The sequence below is a fragment of the Mercenaria mercenaria genome, chromosome 11, assembly GCF_021730395.1.
Source record: "Mercenaria mercenaria strain notata chromosome 11, MADL_Memer_1, whole genome shotgun sequence".
NCBI lineage: Eukaryota > Metazoa > Mollusca > Bivalvia > Venerida > Veneridae > Mercenaria > Mercenaria mercenaria.
In genome coordinates, this window is record NC_069371.1 from 81333373 (window position 1) to 81356947 (window position 23575).

General features: G+C 36.6%; 2 protein-coding genes across 8 annotated transcripts in view; one reads left to right on the forward strand and one right to left on the reverse strand.

The window, feature by feature from the left end:
* The window catches only part of LOC123531465 (GATOR complex protein MIOS-like), a 49344-nt gene extending 41701 nt beyond the window's left edge, over positions 1-7643 (forward strand). For all 3 annotated transcript variants that reach the window (XM_053517917.1, XM_053517919.1, XM_053517918.1), the window contains one exon: positions 5088-7643. In XM_053517917.1, coding sequence (XP_053373892.1) covers positions 5088-5299 — 212 coding nt within the window. In that variant the 3' untranslated portion in view covers positions 5300-7643. The remainder of the gene's footprint in view (positions 1-5087) is intronic.
* Positions 7644-10071: 2428 nt separating this feature from the next.
* The window catches only part of LOC123531249 (polycystic kidney disease 1 like 1-like), a 114712-nt gene continuing 101208 nt past the window's right edge, over positions 10072-23575 (reverse strand). For all 5 annotated transcript variants that reach the window (XM_053517912.1, XM_053517913.1, XM_053517911.1 and 2 more), the window contains 11 exons: positions 21305-21561; positions 20179-20413; positions 18303-18404; positions 17587-17727; positions 17109-17243; positions 15523-15747; positions 14911-15072; positions 13689-13853; positions 13148-13299; positions 12404-12558; positions 10072-11987 (listed from right to left, as the gene is read on the reverse strand). In XM_053517912.1, the coding sequence (XP_053373887.1) occupies positions 11212-11987; positions 12404-12558; positions 13148-13299; positions 13689-13853; positions 14911-15072; positions 15523-15747; positions 17109-17243; positions 17587-17727; positions 18303-18404; positions 20179-20413; positions 21305-21561 (2505 nt within the window). In that variant the 3' untranslated portion in view covers positions 10072-11211. The remainder of the gene's footprint in view (positions 11988-12403; positions 12559-13147; positions 13300-13688; positions 13854-14910; positions 15073-15522; positions 15748-17108; positions 17244-17586; positions 17728-18302; positions 18405-20178; positions 20414-21304; positions 21562-23575) is intronic.

Here is a 23575-nt window from a genome sequence, read left to right on the forward strand (position 1 = left end):
AAACTAGGTCAGTAGGTCTACGTCATTCGTGTGTCTGTGCGTAAACTTTTGCTTGTGACTGAATGCTGAAGTATAATTTGCACTCTTCCAAAATGACAACTTCATGACACTAAGATACCAAAATACCAACAATATACTCAGGTAAGCGATTCAGGGTCATCATGACCCTCTTGTTGGTATTTTGGTATCATAGTGTCATGAAGTTGTCATTTTGGAAGAGTGCAAATTATACTTCAGCATTCAGTTGCCTTATTAGCTCACCTGTCACACAGTGACAAGATGAGCTTTTGTGATCACCCTTCGTGCGTCGTCTGTGCGTGCATGCGTCCATCAACAATTCCTTGTCTGCACAATAGTGGTATTATTTATGATTTTATTTTAACTAAACTTGCACACAATTTGTATCACCATAAGATCTTGGTTCCTTTCTTGAACTGGCCAGATCCCATTATGGGTTCCAGAGTGATGGCCCCTGAAAAGGCCAAAATTAGCTATTTTGATCTTGTCTGCACAATAGCAGCTTTATTATGTCTCCCCAGGAGACATATTGTTTTTGCCCTGTCCGTCCGTCCGTCCATCCTTCCGTCCGTCCGTCCGTCCGTACGTCACACTTCATTTCCGAGCAATAACTGGAGAACCATTTGACCTAGAACCTTCAAACTTCATAGGGTTGTAGGGCTGCTGGAGTAGACGACCCCTATTGTTTTTGGGGTCACTCCGTCAAAGGTGAAGGTCACAGGGGCCTGAACATTGAAAACCATTTCCGATCAATAACTAGAGAACCACTTGACCCAGAATGTTGAAACTTCATAGGATGATTGGCCATGAAGAGTAGATGACCCCTATTGTTTTTGGGGTCACTCCGTCAAAGGTCAAGGTCACAGGGGCCTGAACATTAAAAACCATTTCCGATCAATAACTAGAGAACCACTTGACCCAGAATGTTGAAACTTCATAGGATGATTGGCCATGAAGAGTAGATGACCCCTATTGATTTTGGGGTCACTCCGTCAAAGGTCAAGGTCACAGGGGCCTGAACATTAAAAACCATTTCCGATCAATAACTAGAGAACCACTTGACCCAGAATGTTGAAACTTCATAGGATGATTGATCATGAAGAGTAGATGACCCCTATTGATTTTGGGGTCACTCTGTCAAAGGTCAAGGTCACAGGGGCCTGAACATTGAAAACCATTTCCGATCAATAACCAGAGAACCACTTGACCCAGACTGTTGAAACTTCATGGGATGATTGGTCATGAAGAGTAGATGACCCCTATTGATTTTGGGGTCACTCCATCAAAGGTCAAGGTCACAGGGGCCTGAACATGGAAAACCATTTCCGATCAATAACTAGAGAACCACTTGACCCAGAATGTTGAAACTTTATAGGATGATTGTGCATGCAAAGTAGATGACCCCTATCGATTTTGGGGTCACTCCATTAAAGGTCAAGGTCACAGGGGCCTGAACATTGAAAACCATTTCCGGTCAGTAACTTGAGAACCACTTGACCCAGAATGTTGAAACTTAATAGGATGATTGGTCATAAAGAGTAGATGACCCCTAACGATTTTGGAGTCACTCTGTGAAAGGTCAAGGTCACAGGGGCCCGAACATTGAAAACCATTTCCGGTCAGTTACTTGAGAACCACTTGACCCAGAATGATGAAACTTCATAGGATGATTGGTCATGCAGAGTAGATGAGCCCTAACGATTTTAGGGTCACTCTGTTAAAGGTCAAGCCCACAGGGGCCTGAACATGGAAAACCATTTCCGATCAATAACTTGAGAACCTCTCGACCCAGAATGTTGAAACTTCATATGATGATTGTTCATGCAGAGTAAATGACCCTTATTGTTTTTGGGGTCACTCCGTTAAAGGTCAAGGTCACAGGGGCCTGAACATTGATAACTAGTTCCGAGCAATAACTGGAGAACCATTTGACCTAGAACCTTCAAACTTCATAGGGTTGTAGGTCTGCTGGAGTAGACGACCCCTATTGTTTTTGGGGTCACTCCGTCAAAGGTGAAGATCACAGGGGCCTGAACATTGAAAACCATTTCCGATCAATAACTAGAGAACCACTTGACCCAGAATGTTGAAACTTCATGGGATGATTGATCATGAAGAGTAGATGACCCCTATTGATTTTGGGGTCACTCTGTCAAAGGTCAAGGTCACAGGGGCCTGAACATTGAAAACCATTTCCGATCAATAACCAGAGAACCACTTGACCCAGACTGTTGAAACTTCATGGGATGATTGGTCATGAAGAGTAGATGACCCCTATTGATTTTGGGGTCACTCCATTAAAGGTCAAGGTCACAGGGGCCTGAACATGGAAAACCATTTCCGATCAATAACTAGAGAACCACTTGACCCAGAATGTTGAAACTTCATAGGATGATTGTGCATGCAAAGTAGATGACCCCTATCGATTTTGGGGTCACTCCATTAAAGGTCAAGGTCACAGGGGCCTGAACATTGAAAACCATTTCCGGTCAGTAACTTGAGAACCACTTGACCCAGAATGTTGAAACTTAATAGGATGATTGGTCATAAAGAGTAGATGACCCCTAATGATTTTGGAGTCACTCTGTGAAAGGTCAAGGTCACAGGGGCCCGAACATTGAAAACCATTTCCGGTCAGTTACTTGAGAACCACTTGACCCAGAATGATGAAACTTCATAGGATGATTGGTCATGCAGAGTAGAATAACCCTAACGATTTTAGGGTCACTCTGTTGAAGGTCAAGCCCACAGGGGCCTGAACATGGAAAACCATTTCCGATCAATAACTTGAGAACCTCTCGACCCAGAATGTTGAAACTTCATATGATGATTGTTCATGCAGAGTAAATGACCCTTATTGTTTTTGGGGTCACTCCGTTAAAGGTCAAGGTCACAGGGGCCTGAACATTGATAACTAGTTCCGATCAGTAACTTGAGAACCACTTGACCCAGAATGTTGAAACTTCATAAGATGATTGAACATGCAGAGTAGATGACCCCTATTGATTTTGGGGTCAGTCTATCAAAGGTCAAGGTCACAGTGGCCTGTTCATGTAAAATCATTTTTTTGAAATAACTTGAGAACCACTTGACCTACAATGTTGAAACTTAATAGGATGATTGGACATGCAGAGTAGATGACCCCTTTTTATTTTGAGGTCACTTGATCAAAGGTCAAGGTCACAGGAGCCTGAACAGTGACTCGAGAACCACTAGGCCACGAGTGTTGAAATTTAGGGGGTTGACTGGACATGCCAAGTAGATGATCCCTATTGCAGCCAACCATCAGTGTCTCTTTGACTTTCGCTCCTGACCGCTATTGACTTCTTGCCTATAGGACTTTGCATTGGGGGAGACATGCGCTTTTTTACAAAAGCATTTTCTAGTTTATGATTTGATTTTTACCAAACTTGCACACAACTTGTATCACCATAAGATCTTGGTTCCTTTCTTCAACTGGCCAGATTCCGTTATGGGTTCCAGAGTTATGGCCCCTGAAAGGGCCAGAATTAGCTATTTTGACCTTGTCTGCACAATAGCAGCTTCATTTATGATTTGAATTCAATCAAACTTGCAAAAAACTTGTGTCACCATAAGATCTCGGTTCCTTTCTTGAACTAGCCAGATCCCATAATGGGTTCAAGAGTTATGGCCCCTGAAAGGGCCAAAATTTGCTATTTTAGCATTTGCAGCCATATAGAGACTTCATTTATGGTTTGATTTTAACCAAACTTGCACACAACTTGTATCACCACAAGATCTTGGCTCCTTTCTTAAACTGGCCAGATTCCATCATGGGTTTCAGAGTTATGGCACCTTAAAGGTCCAAAATTTGCTATTTTGGCTTTTGCAGCCATATAAAGACTTCATTTATGGTTTGATTTGATACCAACTTGCAAAATATCTTCAACAACAATAAATCTTCGATTCCATGACGAATCTGTCAGATCCAGTCATATGTTCCTGAGTTATTTTATATCTGATTACCTCCCGTGATTGTAATCAAAATGGATTTATATCAGTAAGTACTTATAGGACTTATTTGAAATTTCATTATTGTCATTAGTTGGACTGAGACAATCAGGGTAGATAACTATGGACTGATTTTATGTCAAATTACCTCCCTTTATTCCAAATTAAAATGGGTATTTCTCCGTAACTAATGAAGATACTGATCTGAAATTTCATTTATGTCAGCAGAAGCAGATGGACTTGGACAATCAATGAAGATACATATTGACTGAATTTATGACAAATTACTTCCCTTTATTTTTTTTCTAAATGAATACACCTTAGCAGCTTCTAATGAGATTGGTTTGAAACGATCATATCATTTTGAGCAATGGTACTCAGGTGAGCGATACAAGGCCATCATGGCCCTCTTGTTTTGAATATTAAAGGGAAAGGCAATGTTGTTCTTATGTTAATGCTGTCTTCCATGATTTCTTAAATCATTTTAAAGAAGTGAAAGAATTTTCAAAATTGGAATAAAAATGAGAAAGTTATGAGCATTTAAGGATTTGATCAGAATGGCAGCCATTTCATTTCCATGACAACAAAAAACCAAATGGCGGATTTATTAAATTTCTATACATATATTTAAACTGTATTTACTTATTTCTGTAAAATAATTTCTCAACTTTTGCACGTGACTGAATGTAATTAACCTTTGTATCAGCCAAACTGACAAACAATGTAGCCATAATTTTCACGATTTGTAGACTTGGACAAGTGTTCATGAAGATAAAACAGATTTTGAAATCATACATGTATGTTCATAATAAATACAGTTGCATTAACAGTTAAAAAAAACTTTCCTTTTCATATGACTGAAGTTCATTAAGAGACCATTCCATTAAGAGACCACTTCTTAGCAGTCCCTTGGGTGATCTCTTAATACAATGTTGACTGTATATCTTCTTCAAAAGTAGTCCGATTTTAAAAAAACTTTCATTGTATGATCGGCTTGGGGATGTATGATCGGCTTGGGGATGGCTTTCATATAACGTAAACTTATTGTCAAGCATTCCTTGCCCTTTAATAAACAACATATTTTTTCTCTTTTTTAGAGTATGAAGGAAAGTTATCTTCATTTGATAGTTGGTTCACCTGGTGTCAGACATGTCGTCATGGCGGCCATTCTTCCCATGTCACAGACTGGTTTGCAGAACATGTGGAATGTTCCGTGACTGGTTGCCAGTGTAAATGTATGACATTAGATCCAAATAGTCAGCTGATGGCAGAAACTCCAAATTTACAGCTGATAGAGGCTGATACCTGATAGTACCTGACGTGATAATTTTATAGTAAAAATATTAAGTTATCGGCGAAACAAAAATTAATGTATGGTAAAAGTGGCCAAGATAATTCGACCAGTGTTGCAGGTTCTGGTTGAATTCTTGAAAACTTGATGAATTTGGAGTTAAGAGATTTGCTTGCTTCGCAGTATTGGATAAGCCGTTTGATGAATTTTAGTGCAATCGGTATACTTGATTCTTAACCCTTATCATGCCGGACCCCAATTGATTCTGCCTTTGCTACCAGTGCAGATCATGGGTCAGCCTGCAAATATGTGCAGTCTGATCATGATCTACACTGTTCGCCATTCAGTCAGAATCTTTAATCTTTTAGGTATGCACCCCTTTTAACAGTTAATGGTACTGTCCAAATTGAAAGATGGACAAGTTCATTATAGAAATTAAGCAGGGTAAGGGTTAGGTATCTCCTCACCATTGCCGTTATTTAGCTTACACAGTAAACAGATTATTTAGGGAACAAATTATCAGATACAGTTACAGATACATAATGACAATTGACAATTTTGTTTTAAAACTACATACTCCCATTGCTATATTGGCATTCTTCGGCTGTAGATGTTGTCCGTCAAGCACATGGCTTTCTGTCAAGACACTAAAATGCTACAATTGCAAATGCTAGAATTGCTTATGGAGATTACACAATTGAATGAGGATTACCCATTGTCATTTTGGGTTCACTTTTTTAATTCTTTTAAACAAACATAATAATTATGCACTTGCGAAATACATGTAAAACTTAATGTAGTTGCACGCAGGCTTGTTTTCTTGCAAGCACTTAAGTCACTTCGCTATTTAATTCATGTTTTTTTTTCATTTTGTTAATTTTAAAAAGACATTTCATGAAGATGAATAGACTTCAATACAAAAATGGTCTGTGAGGAAGATGAAATTTCAAGTAGTTCAGTATGCTCACAATCCACTTCAAGAGTAATGGGTATACCACATACTGGTTATGTTGGTCTGTTGGTAAACCAATAGATTTTCAAGCAGTTAGTCTCTTAGGAGTACTTGAGCCTATGAATATCAAACTTCATAAGATAATCCCAGGTTTCTGATAAATAACTGGAGACCGTTGAACTTTTAGGATGACTGGAAAGTGGATGATCCCTTTCATTTTTTGTTGGTAAATCAAAGGTCAAGGTCACATTGAGCACAAGATTCAAAATGGTTTCCGTAAAGTGGTTGTGTAACTTCATATGACAATTGCCTGTTGTTGGTAGATGATGCCTTTTTGTTATTGGGTTTAAAGAAAACTTAATTGACATCTGCAAATGGTTTCTGATCAATAAATTGGAGAATATTTTGACCCAAGAATCAGGTGATGATCCAAATTTTTTTAGGGACTTTAGATCAAAGAGCTTCAGGCTGCAAAAGGTTTCCCAAATGAATAACTGAAGAATAATTGGGCACACCAAGGTCTTTCTTTGATTTATCATGAAATACAAGAAATACAAATATTATTATGTCTCCCACCACACAGTGGTGTTGGAGACATATTGATTTACTCCAGTCTGTCTGTCTGTCTGTGTGTCTGTCACAAAGCTTGTCCGCACTCTAAGTCGAACATTTCTCATCCGATTTTCACCAAACTTGAACAAAATGTGTTTGACCATAAGACCTCGGCCAAGTTCGATAACTAGCCAAATTGGTCTAGGCATTTTGGAGTTACTGCCCTTGAATTATCGAAAAATTGGCCTTTTTACTCATGTCCGTACTCTTAATCGAACATTTCTCATCCGATCTTCACCAAACTTGAACAAAATGTGTTTGACCATGAGACCTCAGCCAAGTTTGATAACTAGCCAAATCGGTCCAGACATTTTGGAGTTACGGCCCTTGAATTATCGAAAAAATTGGCCTTTTTACTCGTGTCCGCACTCTTAATCAAACATTTCTCATCCGATCTTCACCAAACTTGAACAAAATGTGTTTGACCATGAGACCTCGGCCAAGTTCGATAACTAGCCAAATCAGTCTAGGCATTTTGGAGTTACGGCCCTTGAATTATCGAAAAATCGGCCTTTTTACTCTCTCTAAGTCAAACATTTCTCATCCGATCTTCACCAAACTTGAACAAAATGTGTTTGACCATGAGACCTCGGCCAAGTTCGATAACTAGCCAAATCGGTCCAGGCATTTTAGAGTTACGGCCCTTGAATTACCGAAAAAATCCGTCTGTTTACTCTTGTCCGCTCTCTAAGTCGAACATTTCTCATTCGATCTTCACCAAACTTGAACAAAATGTGTTTGGCCATAAGACCTTACCCAAGTTCGATAACTAGCCAAATCCGCCCACGCACTTTTGATTTATGATCCTTGAATTACTGATTGGATCCACTCATTCAGACCATCTAATTGGATCCACTCGTCTAAAACATCTAGAGAAACTAACATTTTTCATAGGGGCAGTTGTGGGAGACATGCGCCTTTCTCAAAAGCATCTCTAGTTATACGATTAATATTTATAGGTTATTAGCTTTGTATCGGGAAATATGCAGGAGTTCGTCAGTGAAAATATTACACGACTTTAGGAGTGCAATATTCTTCCACTGAAGAACAAGTGCGTATTTCCTGATGCAAAGATAATAACTTTTTTTATTACATACGCATCTACATGTATAAATATAATGTAAATATTATGAATTTGTTCAATAGCCTGAATAGGATTGACAATACTGAACTAAATAAAAAAAATAGTGCAACAACACGCACTAAATTACGTCATGCACCTGATATGAAATTCAGGCATCAGTGTATGGAAAAATATTGACGTTTCCAGTACCACTGTACCTTAACGGGGAATAGAAACGAGTATGTAATAAGATAAATATTGGGTTTGTTAGTGACCCTCCACGGAAGTATGTGGGGTCAGTGGTAGATGGAGGGCAAGGCATTGGTCATAATGATCCCATGATATAGGTTATTTGGTTATCAGTAAATGATGGTTGCTTTTGAGTAAGGTGAAAGGTCAAGGTCAAACGACGCAAGTTACCGTAATCACTTATCTCCGACGGTCTATTGGAGGGCATAATTATGTGCCAGGTAAACACCTTTTGTTCATAAGACACTGGGGAGATTTTAGCCCAGTTTCATTTTCTCTTTTTATATACATATGCAACATTGATCTTTCAGTAGGAAAACTATTTGTTCAGCATGGAATGTTTCTGAAGACAGGATTGTGTGCAGTTTCTGTCATTGAAGTTACTTTACAAATGTCTTCCCTTAAAGCCAACTTTGACCACAAGTTGTTTTTTTTCCAATCATACTCAAGAGTGATAGGTTTTCAGTTAGGACCTTCTGGCTGCAACTAGATTTTTTTCTCAAGTTCAGCTTGAAATGCAGAGACATGTCTTGTTATTGTTGTTTGTCAGTACATTACCATGGAAATACAGAATTAAACTGACAAATGAAAAAAGGTTTTGTGAAGGCACTGTGAAAGAAGTTATTGACGGGAACTTATGATGTTCCAACTATGTTAAAATCTCATTCACTTACTACATTATGTTGCTTTGACAACCAGAATTTGTGAAGTTATGAAGAAAAATGCTTTTTTGTTCAATTAATAAAAGTGCTATATTGTTCTATATGCTAATGTATGTGTTGTTAAGGATATAATGTTGAGCAGACATTGTTATATTTTATTATTAAAAAAGCTTGATATATTGTAAACAGGACATCGTTGTTTTTGAACATGGAAGGTTGTGAATTAACCTTTTAACAGAAATGGCCAATGAAAATCTACTACACTGCTAAATTGATCGAAGGAGCAGCCCCGAATATGTGTATTGTTACGGTCACTTACTAACAGCCCCATGTTTAAAATCTCTGACAACTGCGTCAGGGAGTCGACTCTGGCTTAGTGGTAAGAGCATTGGTTCCACCTGTGTGACCCGGGTTCGAATCCCACCACATGGCACTGGGTTTTTCATGTTGAAATTCTATCCTTTTCAATTTCTGATACACTCTTTGTCGTAAGAGTATACTTTGTAACAATCTGATCCAACTCGTTTATTACTTTTGTGAAGTGTCATGTATCATTTATGTAACTTTTGTCTCTCTTTAAGGTAGGTCTGCACATTTTGAAACCAGTATCGTTTTAAAATGTAGAATTTTATCAAACCATACTTTATCAGAGCAGTGTTGAAGCAAAGAAAATTCGGTAAAAAAAAAGAAAAGGAAAAGGTCATGTGCTTGGGAAACTGTCCTCCAGTTAATTTTCACAACAGGCTTCTGTATGAAAATCAATTTTGAATAAAAAAGTTTCATACTGTTGATTTTAAATGAACTTTTCTTAGTTTAAGATTTGCCTGTATTCAGCCTGAATAAAAAGTAAAGCTGAAGTTGCAAAATACTGAAAAATCCTTGAATTGTAGAAATTAGTGATAGAAATATTTCACTCTTGTCATTAGTTTATCTGTTATTATAATGGCCTATATCCGAATGACATTTTCAGTTACAGATACTTTATTGTGACTCCTTTGAACAATCATTTTACACATTCGTAAAATGGTTTTTGTAATCAAATCTATTACCCCTAGATTTCTCAAAAACACCGTTTAGCCCATCATACTGCTAGTAAGTGATATTTTTGTTTAAGAATTGAAATAACATTTTTATTTGGGTAATAATAAGAAAATTTCAGTACTTTCTAGAAAGGTCATTCTGAATCAGACTGAATGCTACAATACTTCTATAAACAGAATACTTTCTGGTAGAATAAAAAAAAACTCAACAATTTTCTACAATTGGTCATTTTAATTAATTGCCACATCTTTTTTCATTTGGCACATGCTAAATCTACTAAAATACAAAATACATTTTGTATCATAAATTTATATATTGGCCATTCCATGAGAAAACCTGATATATTATCGTACAAGAAGCAGTTTAAAATACTGGGAAATCATAGTATGTTCAGGCAGAAACTAGAAACGAGTATATTGTAATACAGTTACTGAAGGGAAATCAAATTCTATCATATTTTACAAATAAATGTTATTTGTGTTGTCATGGCAATAGAAAATCCAAAGTACCCATGCATCATGAAAATATAAGAGATGTGAGGATAAAAGACCCATGATGAAACCAAAAATAAACAGTTATGTTATTTTTCAGTAAAATCATTTTAAACTGTTCCTAAATATTCAAACGTGTGATGTTTAGCAAGTGAAATGCAAAATTTGTTGCATTAATGACTTGAAAAATAGACACCATGCACGGCGATGGCATACTGCTTTCATGATGTTTTCAGTGTCACATCTCAAAATGCCTTTGGCGACTTACTTAAAATCATTGTAACTTTTGAAATAGAGAAGATAATTACTTCAGATTTGAAAGGTAAAAGAATATTCTTTGTGAATATTTTGTTATCTAAACTTTCATTTTTTGTCACTAACACAGGTTTTCTCAGGGAACAGCCCAATTATGTAATACACACTTTCATTTACAACTGAACTGGCCAATAACCCAAACAAAATTTTTAACATACAGTGGACGGACTGTAGTATTATCACAGATTTCTCTATAAATTAAAAATTTCACCTTTAGTTTTGTTTACAAGTATCACAAGAATTGTTTGTTTTGAAACATTCAATACCATATTTAATGTAAATTGGTCCGTCATGCACTACCATATTTAACATAAATGTGTAGTTCTTGTACAACATTATAAACTATGAAAACTATTTTTTTTTATTTAATAACAAGTTAATTAGTAATGAAGATTTGCTACATAATGTATCTTGTAACTTGTAAAAAAAACATCTCTGCCAACAAGATGAATTCAAATACACTTCCCCAACCCCCCTTCTCTTGAATTTGACTAGATTCTGCGTACATTTTTAAAAATTTTTTTTACAACAGTCATCTTCTATTGCTAATAATTTATGTGGTGGACATCAGCAGTCACAACATGTTCAATTCCTTCATGTTTATCATTGTTAGCTCCCTTTGTTTGATTGTCATTATCACAAGGTGGCGCTTCAACCAAATCTACCTCCACTTCAAAACTCTCTGCTTCCTCACCTTCAATCTCATCTAAAATCAGTGCTGGTTCCAAGCTGTCTGGACCTTTACCTTTACCACGTGATTTTGTTTTCCGTAAACTTCTTCTTCCAAACATCTTCTTCCCACTCTGTAAACCATCCTGCTCTGAACCAGAACTTGATTCCGGTAAACCCAAGGGATTGGTTTCCAATCTCTGTCCTTTCTCTAAACCAGATGTACGTAATTTCAAAATTGGACTCCCTTTTGCTCCATCTGACAAAGAAGAGTCTCTTGAATGTAAGAATGTTGGTTTTGTAGGCTTTTTAATGGTTTCAGTTTCTGAAGAGTTTGTATGACTCGACATTTCCGGAGCTATTTTTTCCGAACTTGAAGAAGAACTATTTTGTTTAATAGGAAGTTTTTTAGACCCGTCAACAGGTCTTTGAATTTTACTGAAAGCTACTTTATCCCTAGGTGAATCAGGGTTAGAACTAGAGTTTTCATGTGACTCGACAAGGTCGTGTGTTGTCTTGGCAACAAGGTCATGTGTAGTCTTAGCGATAAGGTCATGGATGGTCTGTACCTTAAGGCTGGATCGTGTACGTCGTGGTTTTGTAGGTTTTAAGGCCATCTGCTTCATAGCAACTTCATCTGAAGATGTAGAATCTGAAAAATGTAAAACAACTGTTGCTAAGGAACTAACTTCAAAAGTGTTCTCAATTCTGCCAACCTGAAGCAGAAGTCTGAAAGAATTTAGAGGCATACCAATATTTTTTTTGTTGCAGCACACACCCCGAAGACTTTAGTTATTGCATAAACAAACTTGTTTGATTTATGAAGAAGGCACAGGAAAACACCATGTAACAAATTTCTGTAAATAACACAACTTCGAGTGTGAAGAAAGCACAATAAAAGGTCATGTGACAAGTTTCTGTTTAACTGCCATCAACTATGACGGAAACATTTAAAACACATCCTTTACCTTACTCCAGATGAAAGAGTCGCGTTTATGTCTATAAATATTTTGGCAGAGTTTATATACAAAGGAATTAAATGGCTAAATCAATGAACAGCTTTTGTACCTTGTCCAGGACTGTGCGGAGTCACTTGCGCAACTTTGTCATCTGCTTCTGGGGTGTTAGAGTTACTTCCCTTATTGGCATTCTCTTCTGAAGGACTTTTTAAATCTTGTCGCTGAATTTGTAATTGACGGAAAATCTCAAGTTCAAGATGAGATCTAAAAATAGAGAGTAAAATGTCTGACTTCTTACATGGAATTAAGTAGGGGGGGGAACTTCTCAAACATTGTTTTAATAGTCAAAAGTTCATATATGACTGGTCTGCCTAATGACCCTAACAACACTTGCATTTACACTTAAAAATAAAGAAAATGATGTTTTCTTCTATTGCAATCGCCTAGTCCAAAATCTAGGAACCGAAATGCATAATGTGAAATCATTCAACTCTGAAATCATTTAATTTTGTGGTTTCATCCAAAAATGCAATTTCATGGGGACTTTAATTTGATGGTTTTAAATTTAAAAGATAAAAATAAAAGGAAATTTTATGTATACGTTTTGATTTAATTTCACTGACTGACCAAACAACAGGTACAGTATGCCCTTCTAGTCTGGAGGTAGTGAGTTCAAATTCCAGTGGAAGTGGGTTTTATCTGTGGTCCGGAGGTTTCACCTTTCCGAATATACCTGCTCATAATTCCACCAAGTGGCAATAAAGCCACAGTAAGCATAAGCTAGCTGAATCAAAGAATTTTTTTTTGTACAACTGATTTTAACTTCATTAATGAGAAATGTACATGTACCCACCTTAGTTGTTTCTCCCTCTCCTGTGACAGGTCCTCTGCACCGAGTGTATCAAATTTGAGAAGCTGGGCAAGGAACGGTTCCTGAGAACATAGATTGTCCTCAATCTTCTGTACACGCTGCTCTAAACGGTCCTCTATAAAACCTGCACCAGCCTGAAAAACAGATTTGTTTTCTTTAACATTTATCTTTCTATAGCATAAATTTCATTTATGAACTGCAGGCAACTTAGAATTGCTACACAAAGGGACTGAGTTTCCAACTTCTTGGTTTGTAGTCCTGTGCTCTCCCTACTATGCAATTGGAAAAATGTACCCTCTAGGTGACCCATATTGACTATCAGTAATTTCCATTAAATAATGTTTGGCAAAAAAGCTTCACCGAGGACCAAATATGCACAAATCACAAATGATAATATATAATCTAACAGAAACTGACGATGATAATTACAGAACCACTACATGAAAATAACAACTCTCTGATAAAATTTCACAAAGCAAACTTCACAGAAAGCAGGCAAGTATTGACTGAAGATTGTACCAACCTCGGATCCTGCACTAGAGATTCCGTCATCACCTCCCCCATATGTACAGTCAGAGTCGGTAAGATAACACGGTGGTTTTTCTGGTAGACCATGTGACCCGGTCAAGGCATTCATCCGGAAAAGCAGCTCATCAACTTGATATTCTATTTCAGCCATTGTAAATTCCTGTAAATAATACGATAATTATATGAGCTGCACCATAAGAAAACCAACATAGTGCGTTTGCGCATCTGTGCAGTCTGATCAGGATCCATTCTGTTCGCTTTCAAAGCCTATTGCAATTAGAGAAATCGTTAGCAAACAGCATGGATCCAGACCAGCCTGCGCGGATGCATGGTCTGGATCCATGCTGGTCGTAAACGCGCTATGTTGGTTTTCTCATGGTGCGGCTCATATATTCAAACCTGTATTAAGCAGTCAACCAAGGTAGCAATACAATCTTGCTGCTGAAGGCAGGAGGCTGCTTAAGAGGAAATTAGAAAAAGTAAATTTTGAAAGTTAGCTGACCAGCTGCTTTAGACAAGTGACTGTGTAATACGGCAGGTGCTAAAATAAGTTCAACTCTATTCACAATTTAAAATTTAAACAGAGTACTGACTTCTATTTTACCATTATGACAAACTATTATTTTTTACCATTATGACAAACTATTATTGAAATAATTTCTATTTGACCCACAAATCTGCAATCAACTCCTTTAAAACTCCCTACAGACCCTCTAACACAGTATAAATGTTTAATATAGTTTCCTACAACAGATATTTGACAAGTAATTGAAGACAAGATGAAAGGAAAAGATGATTTATAGAAATTGTATGCTTGTCATATAACTAAAGCAGAACAGAAGCTTTTGTAACGTATCATTTCACTGCTATCTTATAAACATTAAATGTCAGCTTTTAATGGCTTTTCAGACATATGTCCAGCTAGGTCATCTTTTAATGGCATTTCAGACGTGTATGTCCAGCTATCACAGAAATGAGACAAATGCCTCAATATAAACTTGTACTACAATCAAAGAACATTTGAAAAACCACCAACTGATTAAAAGAAACCGATCAACATAGTTATCACTTTTTGAAACATTTTGTTTATTTAAACCTTGCTAAAATAAAAGGCTATTCAAATTTTATTCATTTCAATGTTATACAATAAAGAGAAGGAAACTTCTAGGTCCAGCCATGCTAGCTCAGCAGGAATGTGAAAAATTGTTACCACTTACTGGAGGTAAAATAACTACTGGTTCCTCTTCTATTCTTGGTTTCTGTAATCCAGTCCACAATTGAAACTGGTTCCAGTAAAACAAAATGGCTTCTTTCCCACTCATTGCTAGCAGACGGCGTCGTTTACGAGTCTTGAAGTAGTGTGAGAGTACAGCTATCATCTATTACAAGAAAAGCAACATCAGGTTTAACCCTTATCATGCTAGACACCATTGATTCTGCCTTTGCGACCAGTGTAGATCATGATCAGCCTCCACATCCATGCAGTCTGATCATGATCTGCACTGTTCGCCATTCACTCAGTATCTTTTTGGTATGCACCCCTTTAACAGTTACTGATACTGTCCAAATTAAATGATGGACAAGTTCATTGTAGAAATTTAGCAAGGTACGGGCTAACACTGTCTAGAACAGGTGGAAAACACAAACTGCACATAAAGAACAAATTCTTTGAGTTTGTCTCATCATCATCCTACAACCACCATGGTAATTTTTTCTAAAACAGGATTACATAGAATTTTCAGTACTGAAGTTGGAGAAGTTACAGAAAATGAGGCCTCCTATAGATTTGAACATCATAAAAGTCGAAATCTCACCAAGGTACTACTTACATATGAAGTGAAAAGTCCAATTCCAAAGACACAAAAGGTGAACAAGTACACATTAGCAACAACAGTTTGACCTTCACTCTGGAAGTCTGGGAAATCATAGTTCCCTGTAAGTAAAGCTGTAACCCCCAGAAGACTGCTCCATGTGTCACGGAAGGTCATCACCATGGAACCAAACAGAATGTGTCCCATGCTAGTGTAGGCAGCCAGAATCACACAGAACATTGCCTGAAATTATAATTTAACATTTTCTTTTTTTATATATAAGATAGATAACAAACTGCAAATTTCGACCAGGGGAAAATAACTAGTATTTTTAGTCATGTGGTGTATATTTTACTGGAAGGCTTGTTTTTAATACCGATATTGTTCAGTCATGAAAAGGGTTTTCAATAACAGATCAAGTGGTTCATGTTTCTCCATGTTTGTAAGTACAGAATTTTATCAAAATTTTAGGTTAACTCTAAGATGCACTAAATTGTTTGAAGTTTGATCAATCAAGTTCAACTTCTCGCAAAACAGTTTATTTACGCAGCTATCCGTTAGTTGGCACACACAAATTGCTAAAGGTCAGAGACCACCAATTGTTTTCCCAAAAACTTACATTGTAACATTTTGGCGTGTACAGCCTTCCATACATCGAAACATGTATATCTAATTACAAGTTTTTCAAGAACTATCTTAGTTCTACCAAAATATCGGATGAAAAACATATGAATAGTGATACTTTATTTAAGTAATTTTCGTGTGAATGAGATGGCCCCCTATTTACATCATTGACATGGCGGGAGAAATTCGTTTGATAAAACTTTTTTTCAATACACATAAAATGTAGCAGATTTTGTCAAAATGTATAATAAGATACTGTAAATGCAGTGAAAAAATATCAATTTTGAAAAAATAATCACTTCCTGGGTTTGTTTACATGACCGACCAATCAGAACGCGCAGACGTTACCTTATTCCCAGGTATACACTTACCTCATTCCCAGTAAGTTCCCTGTACTTTTTTGAATTGGTGGTCTCTGACCTAAAGGTGAAATTTTTCAGGTGGCCATAATACGTAACTGCGAACTGGTCTATTTTTGGATCTTCTGACCATTTAAATATACAGATTAATGTTTTTTTCTTTTCCAAACAAAAAATACTGGTATTAACAGTACTGTCATATCTTCAGACTCGCTGTTACGTTGAACTTTACAATATCTTAAAAATTGTCATTTGTGAATAAATGTAGAAAATTTTGTAATTTTTAAAAATTTCTTTTCTTATGAAGTTTCAAAGAGGTTTTGTCAAATTAAACAGGGGGATTTTAACTTTTATTTAGTCACCATTTCCTATACAACTAGATGTAAGTGGTTAATACTTAATTATATACAAATAGTTAGCTTCCTTATAAAATACTTTATGCATTTGCATAAAAAAAAACTGCCAGTCCTGGTTAAAAATATAGTGTTGTAAAGAAAATAAGAAAGCAGATCTATGGACAAATATTTATTGTATACAGTCTAAAAATTGTAACCTTTTGTAAATATTTGTATTTGTAAGAAATCTGAAAGTAATACAGTCGTAAATAACCGTACTACTTACAAAAAATATGATAATTTCCCATCTGGCTTTTCTGTATACTTCCCCAAAAACTGCAAACTGTTTGTTGAATCGCAGCAGACGCAGACATTTTACAAAACACAGGAACAGCAGTATCGCCACGAATGACCGTAACATCTGAAAAAAAAAGTTCCAAATATTATTATTTGAGACTTCTTTTCTTGTTTTATTCTGTACTTTCCTGATGACATGATGTCACAAGATATTCGTCTGCATAGCAGTTGCAGACGGCAGTTTTTCATGATGATTAATCTACTTTGAAAATGCTTTATTCATTTTGTACTTTTCTTTCTGCAATGTCTGCAATAACTGGTTATAAATTTTTAAAAACAGCATTAGAAAGTCTGGCATGTTTCTAATATACAGATTTCATCATTCAGTTTTACACTTTAAAATTTACCGATTTAATTGGGTAGACTGATAAAGAAGCTGATTTAAAGGACATCGAGATGGAACTGACCTCGTCCCAGAATGTGATGAAGGACACGCTGACATATCTCTCATAGTACGTGCTGCGTAGCGTCTCCACTGTGTCGGCAACGATCACAAACCGGTAGATAAAACAGCCACAAAATATAAGGGACGTTACTGCAAGTAGGAACTGTAAACAAAGCAACAGTTTTATTTAGATGTTTACATTTACATAATTATAGATCATATAGGGACTTTCAAGCTTTTTTCAATATGTTGGAAGACCCATGGTGCCCCTTCCAAAAATTATTTCAGGCACCTGGTTAATTATTTTGCAATAAAGCACAAATATTACCTTCTGTAAACATGATGCTTTGTTGTAAATGACGTAAAAATACTTAAGGTAACTTTTACTATTTAACATGAAAGAAATAATATGTGGAAGTTAATTTATAACAAGAACTTCGAGTCAATACAAACTGACAAAACAAAACATCGATTAATGTATCATATACAGTGTAACATCACTCGTTTGACCACTAATGTGATCCCTAACCGTGTTGAACTTCCTTGTCTTCAAGTGTTTGGTGTTTCATTTTAACGGAAATATTCTTTTTTTTTTTTTTTTTAAAAATATACTGTCTACATGACAGAACATATTTAACTTACTTGTACTGATCAATTTATATTACTGGCAGATAAATGTTTTATATCATACACAGACACAAGTCTGATGTAAGCATTTAACATGTAATGTATACTTACACTAAGCATATTCCAGAGCGAGTTAAAATAGCCCCGTCTTTCTGCGATAATCTTGAATGCCTGATTCTTCACTGATACCATCATTAACACAATAAACAACAACTGAAAATATCAAATAGCAAAATATCAGTGACTACCCACAACCTCCGACGAGCAAAGTTCAGGTGAGCTAAAAATAGGATTACTACTTATGTTTATCGATCTAGTTATCAGGTTTGTTGTGTTGGGTTTTAATTCTCATCAACATATATCAAGTCAAATGTTTCCAGCTTTAATGGCAAAAGGGGGATTTTTAGCAAACTCCCAATGGTGATTATCTCCCCTGGTGCCATATTAACCCTAACCCTGCCATCACAAATACCATGTGACCAGGAAAATCACATGACCAATGAAAAGAAATTAAAATATAATTTCCATATTTTTTATTTCATTTTATCACTCGCATTTTCATTTAATCTCTTAAAATACTCAAAACAATTTTATAATTGGTGAGCTCTTGGGTTCCATAAGCCTGCTGGATGGCTTAAAATCTAAATTTTATGTAGGCACCCGCAGCTGATTTGACGACAGTAACTAAAATATTCATAGCAGAGCAAATTTGGTTGTCTCACTGTACACTGCCAAGCAGTGAAAAAAAAAAGAGCATTAAGTAGACATTTTTGATTCATTAACCCTTACCCTGCTAAATTTCTATAATGAACTTGTCCATCTTTCAATTTGGACAGTACCATTAACTGTTAATAGGAGTGCTTACCATAAGATACTGACTGGACGGCAAACAGTGCAGATCTTGATCAGACTGCATGGATGTGCAGGCTGATCATGATCTACACAGATCTTAAAGGCAGAATCAATCATGTCCAGCAGTATAAGGGTTAAATGTACATTCCTGTATTTTTGGTCCTGGCAATACCAATTAAAGTTGCTATTTTACAAATTTTCCCCATAAAGTGCCTCAGACTACAAACTGTAATCTGAATAATTCAGTTGAATTCAAGGTGTGTGTTAAATGATTTATTCCAAACGGTATCTCAGACATCAAAAGGGAGTGCAGATGAAATCAGGAAACACAACAACTGAAATTCTTCCCTTTTATAGAGCATATCGTGTTGCTGTTAAAAGCATCTCCAGACAAAAACACACCTAAATTTACGGTTTTAGACAACTATTAACCTTCATTATAGGCCAAAATAACATTCCCGCTGATGGTTTCAGTTCACTTATATTTCCTGTGATACGACTGATAAAAAATTAGGTGAGGTAATCTAACGCTAAACATACGTTTTCATAATGGCACACTAATCGATTTAATAGATAAATTTTCTATTACTTGGCCACAGTGAAAACATTTTCTTGTAATAGACAGTCACTTTATGCAGAAACGAATTGCTGATTGGAAGAGCATAGCTGTGTCACATCCCTGATAAAATTACGTTTTTGCAGTCCCCCATCCCTGTTAAAATTAAGTTTTTGCAGCCCCATCCCTGTTAAAATTAGTTTTTGCAGCCCCCATCCCTGTTAAAATTAGTTTTTGCAGCCCCATCCCTGTTAAAATTAGTTTTTGCAGTTCCCCTTCCCTATCAAACTATCAAAATCAGTTTTTGCAGCCCCCATCCCTGTTAAAGTTAGTTTTTGCAGCCCCCATCCCTGTTAAAATTAGTTTCTGCAGTCCCCCATTCCTTTTAAAATTAGTTTTTGCAGCCCCCATCCCCACCCTTTTAAAATTATTTATGCAGCCACCATCCCATCCCTTTTAAAATTAGTTTATGCAGCTGCCACTCCATCCTTTTTCAAATCAGCTGTTGCAGCCCCCACCCCATCCCTGTTAAAATTAGTTTGTTTCTAAGTTTTCAGTTATATCCACTGAAAGTCTCACCTCACATGCTAATAAAACATCATCCAATATTGTGACGTATCTGAACAGTTGTGTCGATGTGACCTTCAACGTGGTACGTGTAACACCAGTCGATGACATTTCTGTCAACAGTTTAACCGCAGTGAACAGGTTACTTGGTGTGTTATACAGAGTGAGTTCCACAAACACAGTGCCCGTCAATCTGTCCAACCAATTAGCGATCTTCAAAGACATCAACTGCTTCCTGGCTTCTGACCTGGTTAAGTAAATACCATTACTTGATATTATTAATTAGTCCACAACATATAAAACAATTTGTACAGTTTCTTGAAAACTATTTCAAGCAAAAAAGCTGCTTGTTTATACTGTGAAATATTTATCTTCATCAGAATAAACTTTTGGTGATTTTTGCTCAAAACTGCTATTTTACTGCAAATATGAATCTGTGGATTTGAACTTACTGAATCTTGTTCACTGGGATTCGTTTTATGGAAATCCAAGAAAATTCCTTCCCTAAAAATATTAATGATTTCATGGAATAATCTACCTCAGCTTAAACGTTTGGTTTCCATTAACCCTTACCTTGCTAAATTTCTATAATGAACTTGTCCATCTTCCAATTTGGACTGTACCATTACCTGTTAAAAGGAGTGCTTTCCAAAAAGCTACAGACTGAATGGCGAACAGTGCTGATCATGATCTACACTGGTCGCAAAAGCAGAATCAATCTTGTCCAGCATGGTAAGGGTTAAAAACTAGAATCTGATAAAAATCATTGGTAGGTAGCAAGCTTAAAACTGAACCAGACTTGTAAGATCTGTTGGTAGAAGCTTACCTTGAAGTAAGATCTCTGTTGGTAGAAGCTTACCTTGAAGGTAGAAGCTTACCCTGAAGTAAGATCTGTTGGTAGAAGCTTACCTTGAAGTAAGATCTCTGTTGGTAGAAGATTACCTTGAAGTAAGATCTCTGTTGGTAGAAGCTTACCTTGAAGTAAGATCTGTTGGTAGAAGCTTACCTTGAAGTAAGATCTCTGTTGGTAGATTACCTTGAAGGTAGAAGCTTACCTTGGAGTAAGATCTGTTAGTAGAAACTTACCTTGAAGTAAGATCTCTGTTGGTAGAAGATTACCTTGAAGGTAGAAGCTTACCTTGAAGTATTTAAGGACAACACATATCCACTTCCACCATAAACACCATGCCAACCAAACATAAAGTCACCATGGCAACCAGAAGTATATGACAGTCCTTGAATGTTCATGTGAGTCCCTGTTTCCATGGAAACACTGTCACCAAGGCAACTAGAGTGTACATAGGGTAGCTGTCCTGAACAAGGGATTTCTTGAACCTTTTGCTGTCTCAGCTGAACTTGCCCAATCATGTAAGAGTTACCGTCTCTTGCTGAGCTCTAAAAAAATAGAAAAACAGAAAATTGTAACTACAAGGGGTTACTGGTAGAAAAAATCTTTTCATATTTCACAAATACTGTTGAACAAGCAACTGACAGATAATGCCGAGTAAAGCATAAGTCTTTTGCTCATTTCTGTAACTAGTATATACATGTCTCAATAACTCTACACTTGGAAAGGCCTTCCATAGAGGCTTAGTTGCCTAGGATATTTAACTTGCATAAAGTACAATCCACCTTATTAAGACTTTTTACTTTCTGGAGATACATGTATCAGTACCAGAAGAAAAATTATTTCATCCACTGAAATAATTAACAAGCCCAACAAACAGTCTGATTGCCAATCTTCCAATTATTTGTTGCAAAAGCTTGTATTATCATGACAACTGAAATTACGTCCTTATTTTTTCATCATTTCCCACAAAATTGCTTCAAGCAGTTAAAAGATAATGACAAAAAAAAGAGCTCTGCCCAACTTTCTGTAGTCATTGATCTTACAAGAGAATTCTACTAAAATACCAGCATGTAACAATGTAATATTCAGATATTACTTTGTTTATTTGGTATGTAATAGTGTTAATAATGGGGGGTTTATAGTACTTCAAGTTTATGCTATTTTGTTATGAAGACGAAAAGCATGAAGGTTTTTTCTTTCTATTATTATTTCAAGTCAGCTTTCAGGTAAAACAAAAACATGTACTGGATTAATACATGAGGGCATGTTGCAATGGTGACAACAGAATGTTTCAAGTAACAAACTGTTTATCCAGTAGACCAATAACTTCAAGGTTAAGTGACAGACAGTTTATCAACCAGATCAACAACTTCAAGGTTGTGACAGGCTGTTTATCCAACAGACCAATAACTTCAAGGTAAAGTAGCAGACTGTTCATCCCCTAGACCAACAACTTCAAGGTAAGTGACAAGCTGTTTACCCAAAAGACCGATGACTTCAAGGCTATGTGGCAGACTGTTTACCCACCAGACCAATGGCTTCAAGGTTAAGTTAAAGGCTGTTTACCCACCAGACCAATGGCTTCAAGGTTAAGCGACAAGCTGTTTATCCACCAGACCAATGGCTTCAAGGTAAAGTTACAGACGGTTTACCCATCAGACCAATGACTTCAAGGTTAAGCGACAAGGTGTTTATCCACCAGACCAATGGCTTCAATGTAAAGGTACAGACGGTTTACCCATCAGACCAATAACTTCAAGGTTAAGAGACAAGCTGTTTATCCACCAGACCAATGGCTTCAATGTGAAGTTAAGACGGTTTACCCATCAGACCAATGACTTCAAGGTTAAGTTAAGTTAAACACTGTTTATCTACCAGAACAATAACCTAAAGCTTAATTTACAGACTGTATATCCAATTCACCAATCCCTAAATTATAATGTAAGGGCAGACACACTGGACTTTTTTCCCCTGAAAATAAACCTAAAATCTACTAATATAAATCGTAAGTTTACAGGGAGTGGGCTTTAGTAAGTAGATTTGCTTTTCCATAAAAACCACAATTTATCCCACCTTATATTACACATGTTCCACTTTTGTCTTGTAATTTCCAAACCTTCTTTTTTAGCTCACCTGAGCACAAAGTGCTCAGGGTGAGGTATTGTGATCGCTCACCGTCCGGCGTCCGTCCGTCCGTCCGGCGTCCATCCACACTTTCCTTTAAACAACATCTCCTCCTAAACCAACAGGCCAATTTTGATGAAACTTCACAGGGATGTTCCTTGGATGGCCCCCTTTCAAAATTGTTCAAAGAATTGAATTCCATGCAGAACACTGGTTGCCATGGCAACCGAAAGGAAAAACTTTAAAAATCTTCTTCCAAAAACCAGAAGCCCTAGAGCTTAGATATTTGGTGTGAAGCATTGCCTAGTGGACCTCTACCAAGTTTGTTCAAATCATGACCCCGGGGTCAAAATTGACCCCGCCCCAGGGGTCACTTGATTTTACATAAGAAAATCTTAAAAAATCTTCTTCTCAAAAACCAGAAGCCTTAGAGCT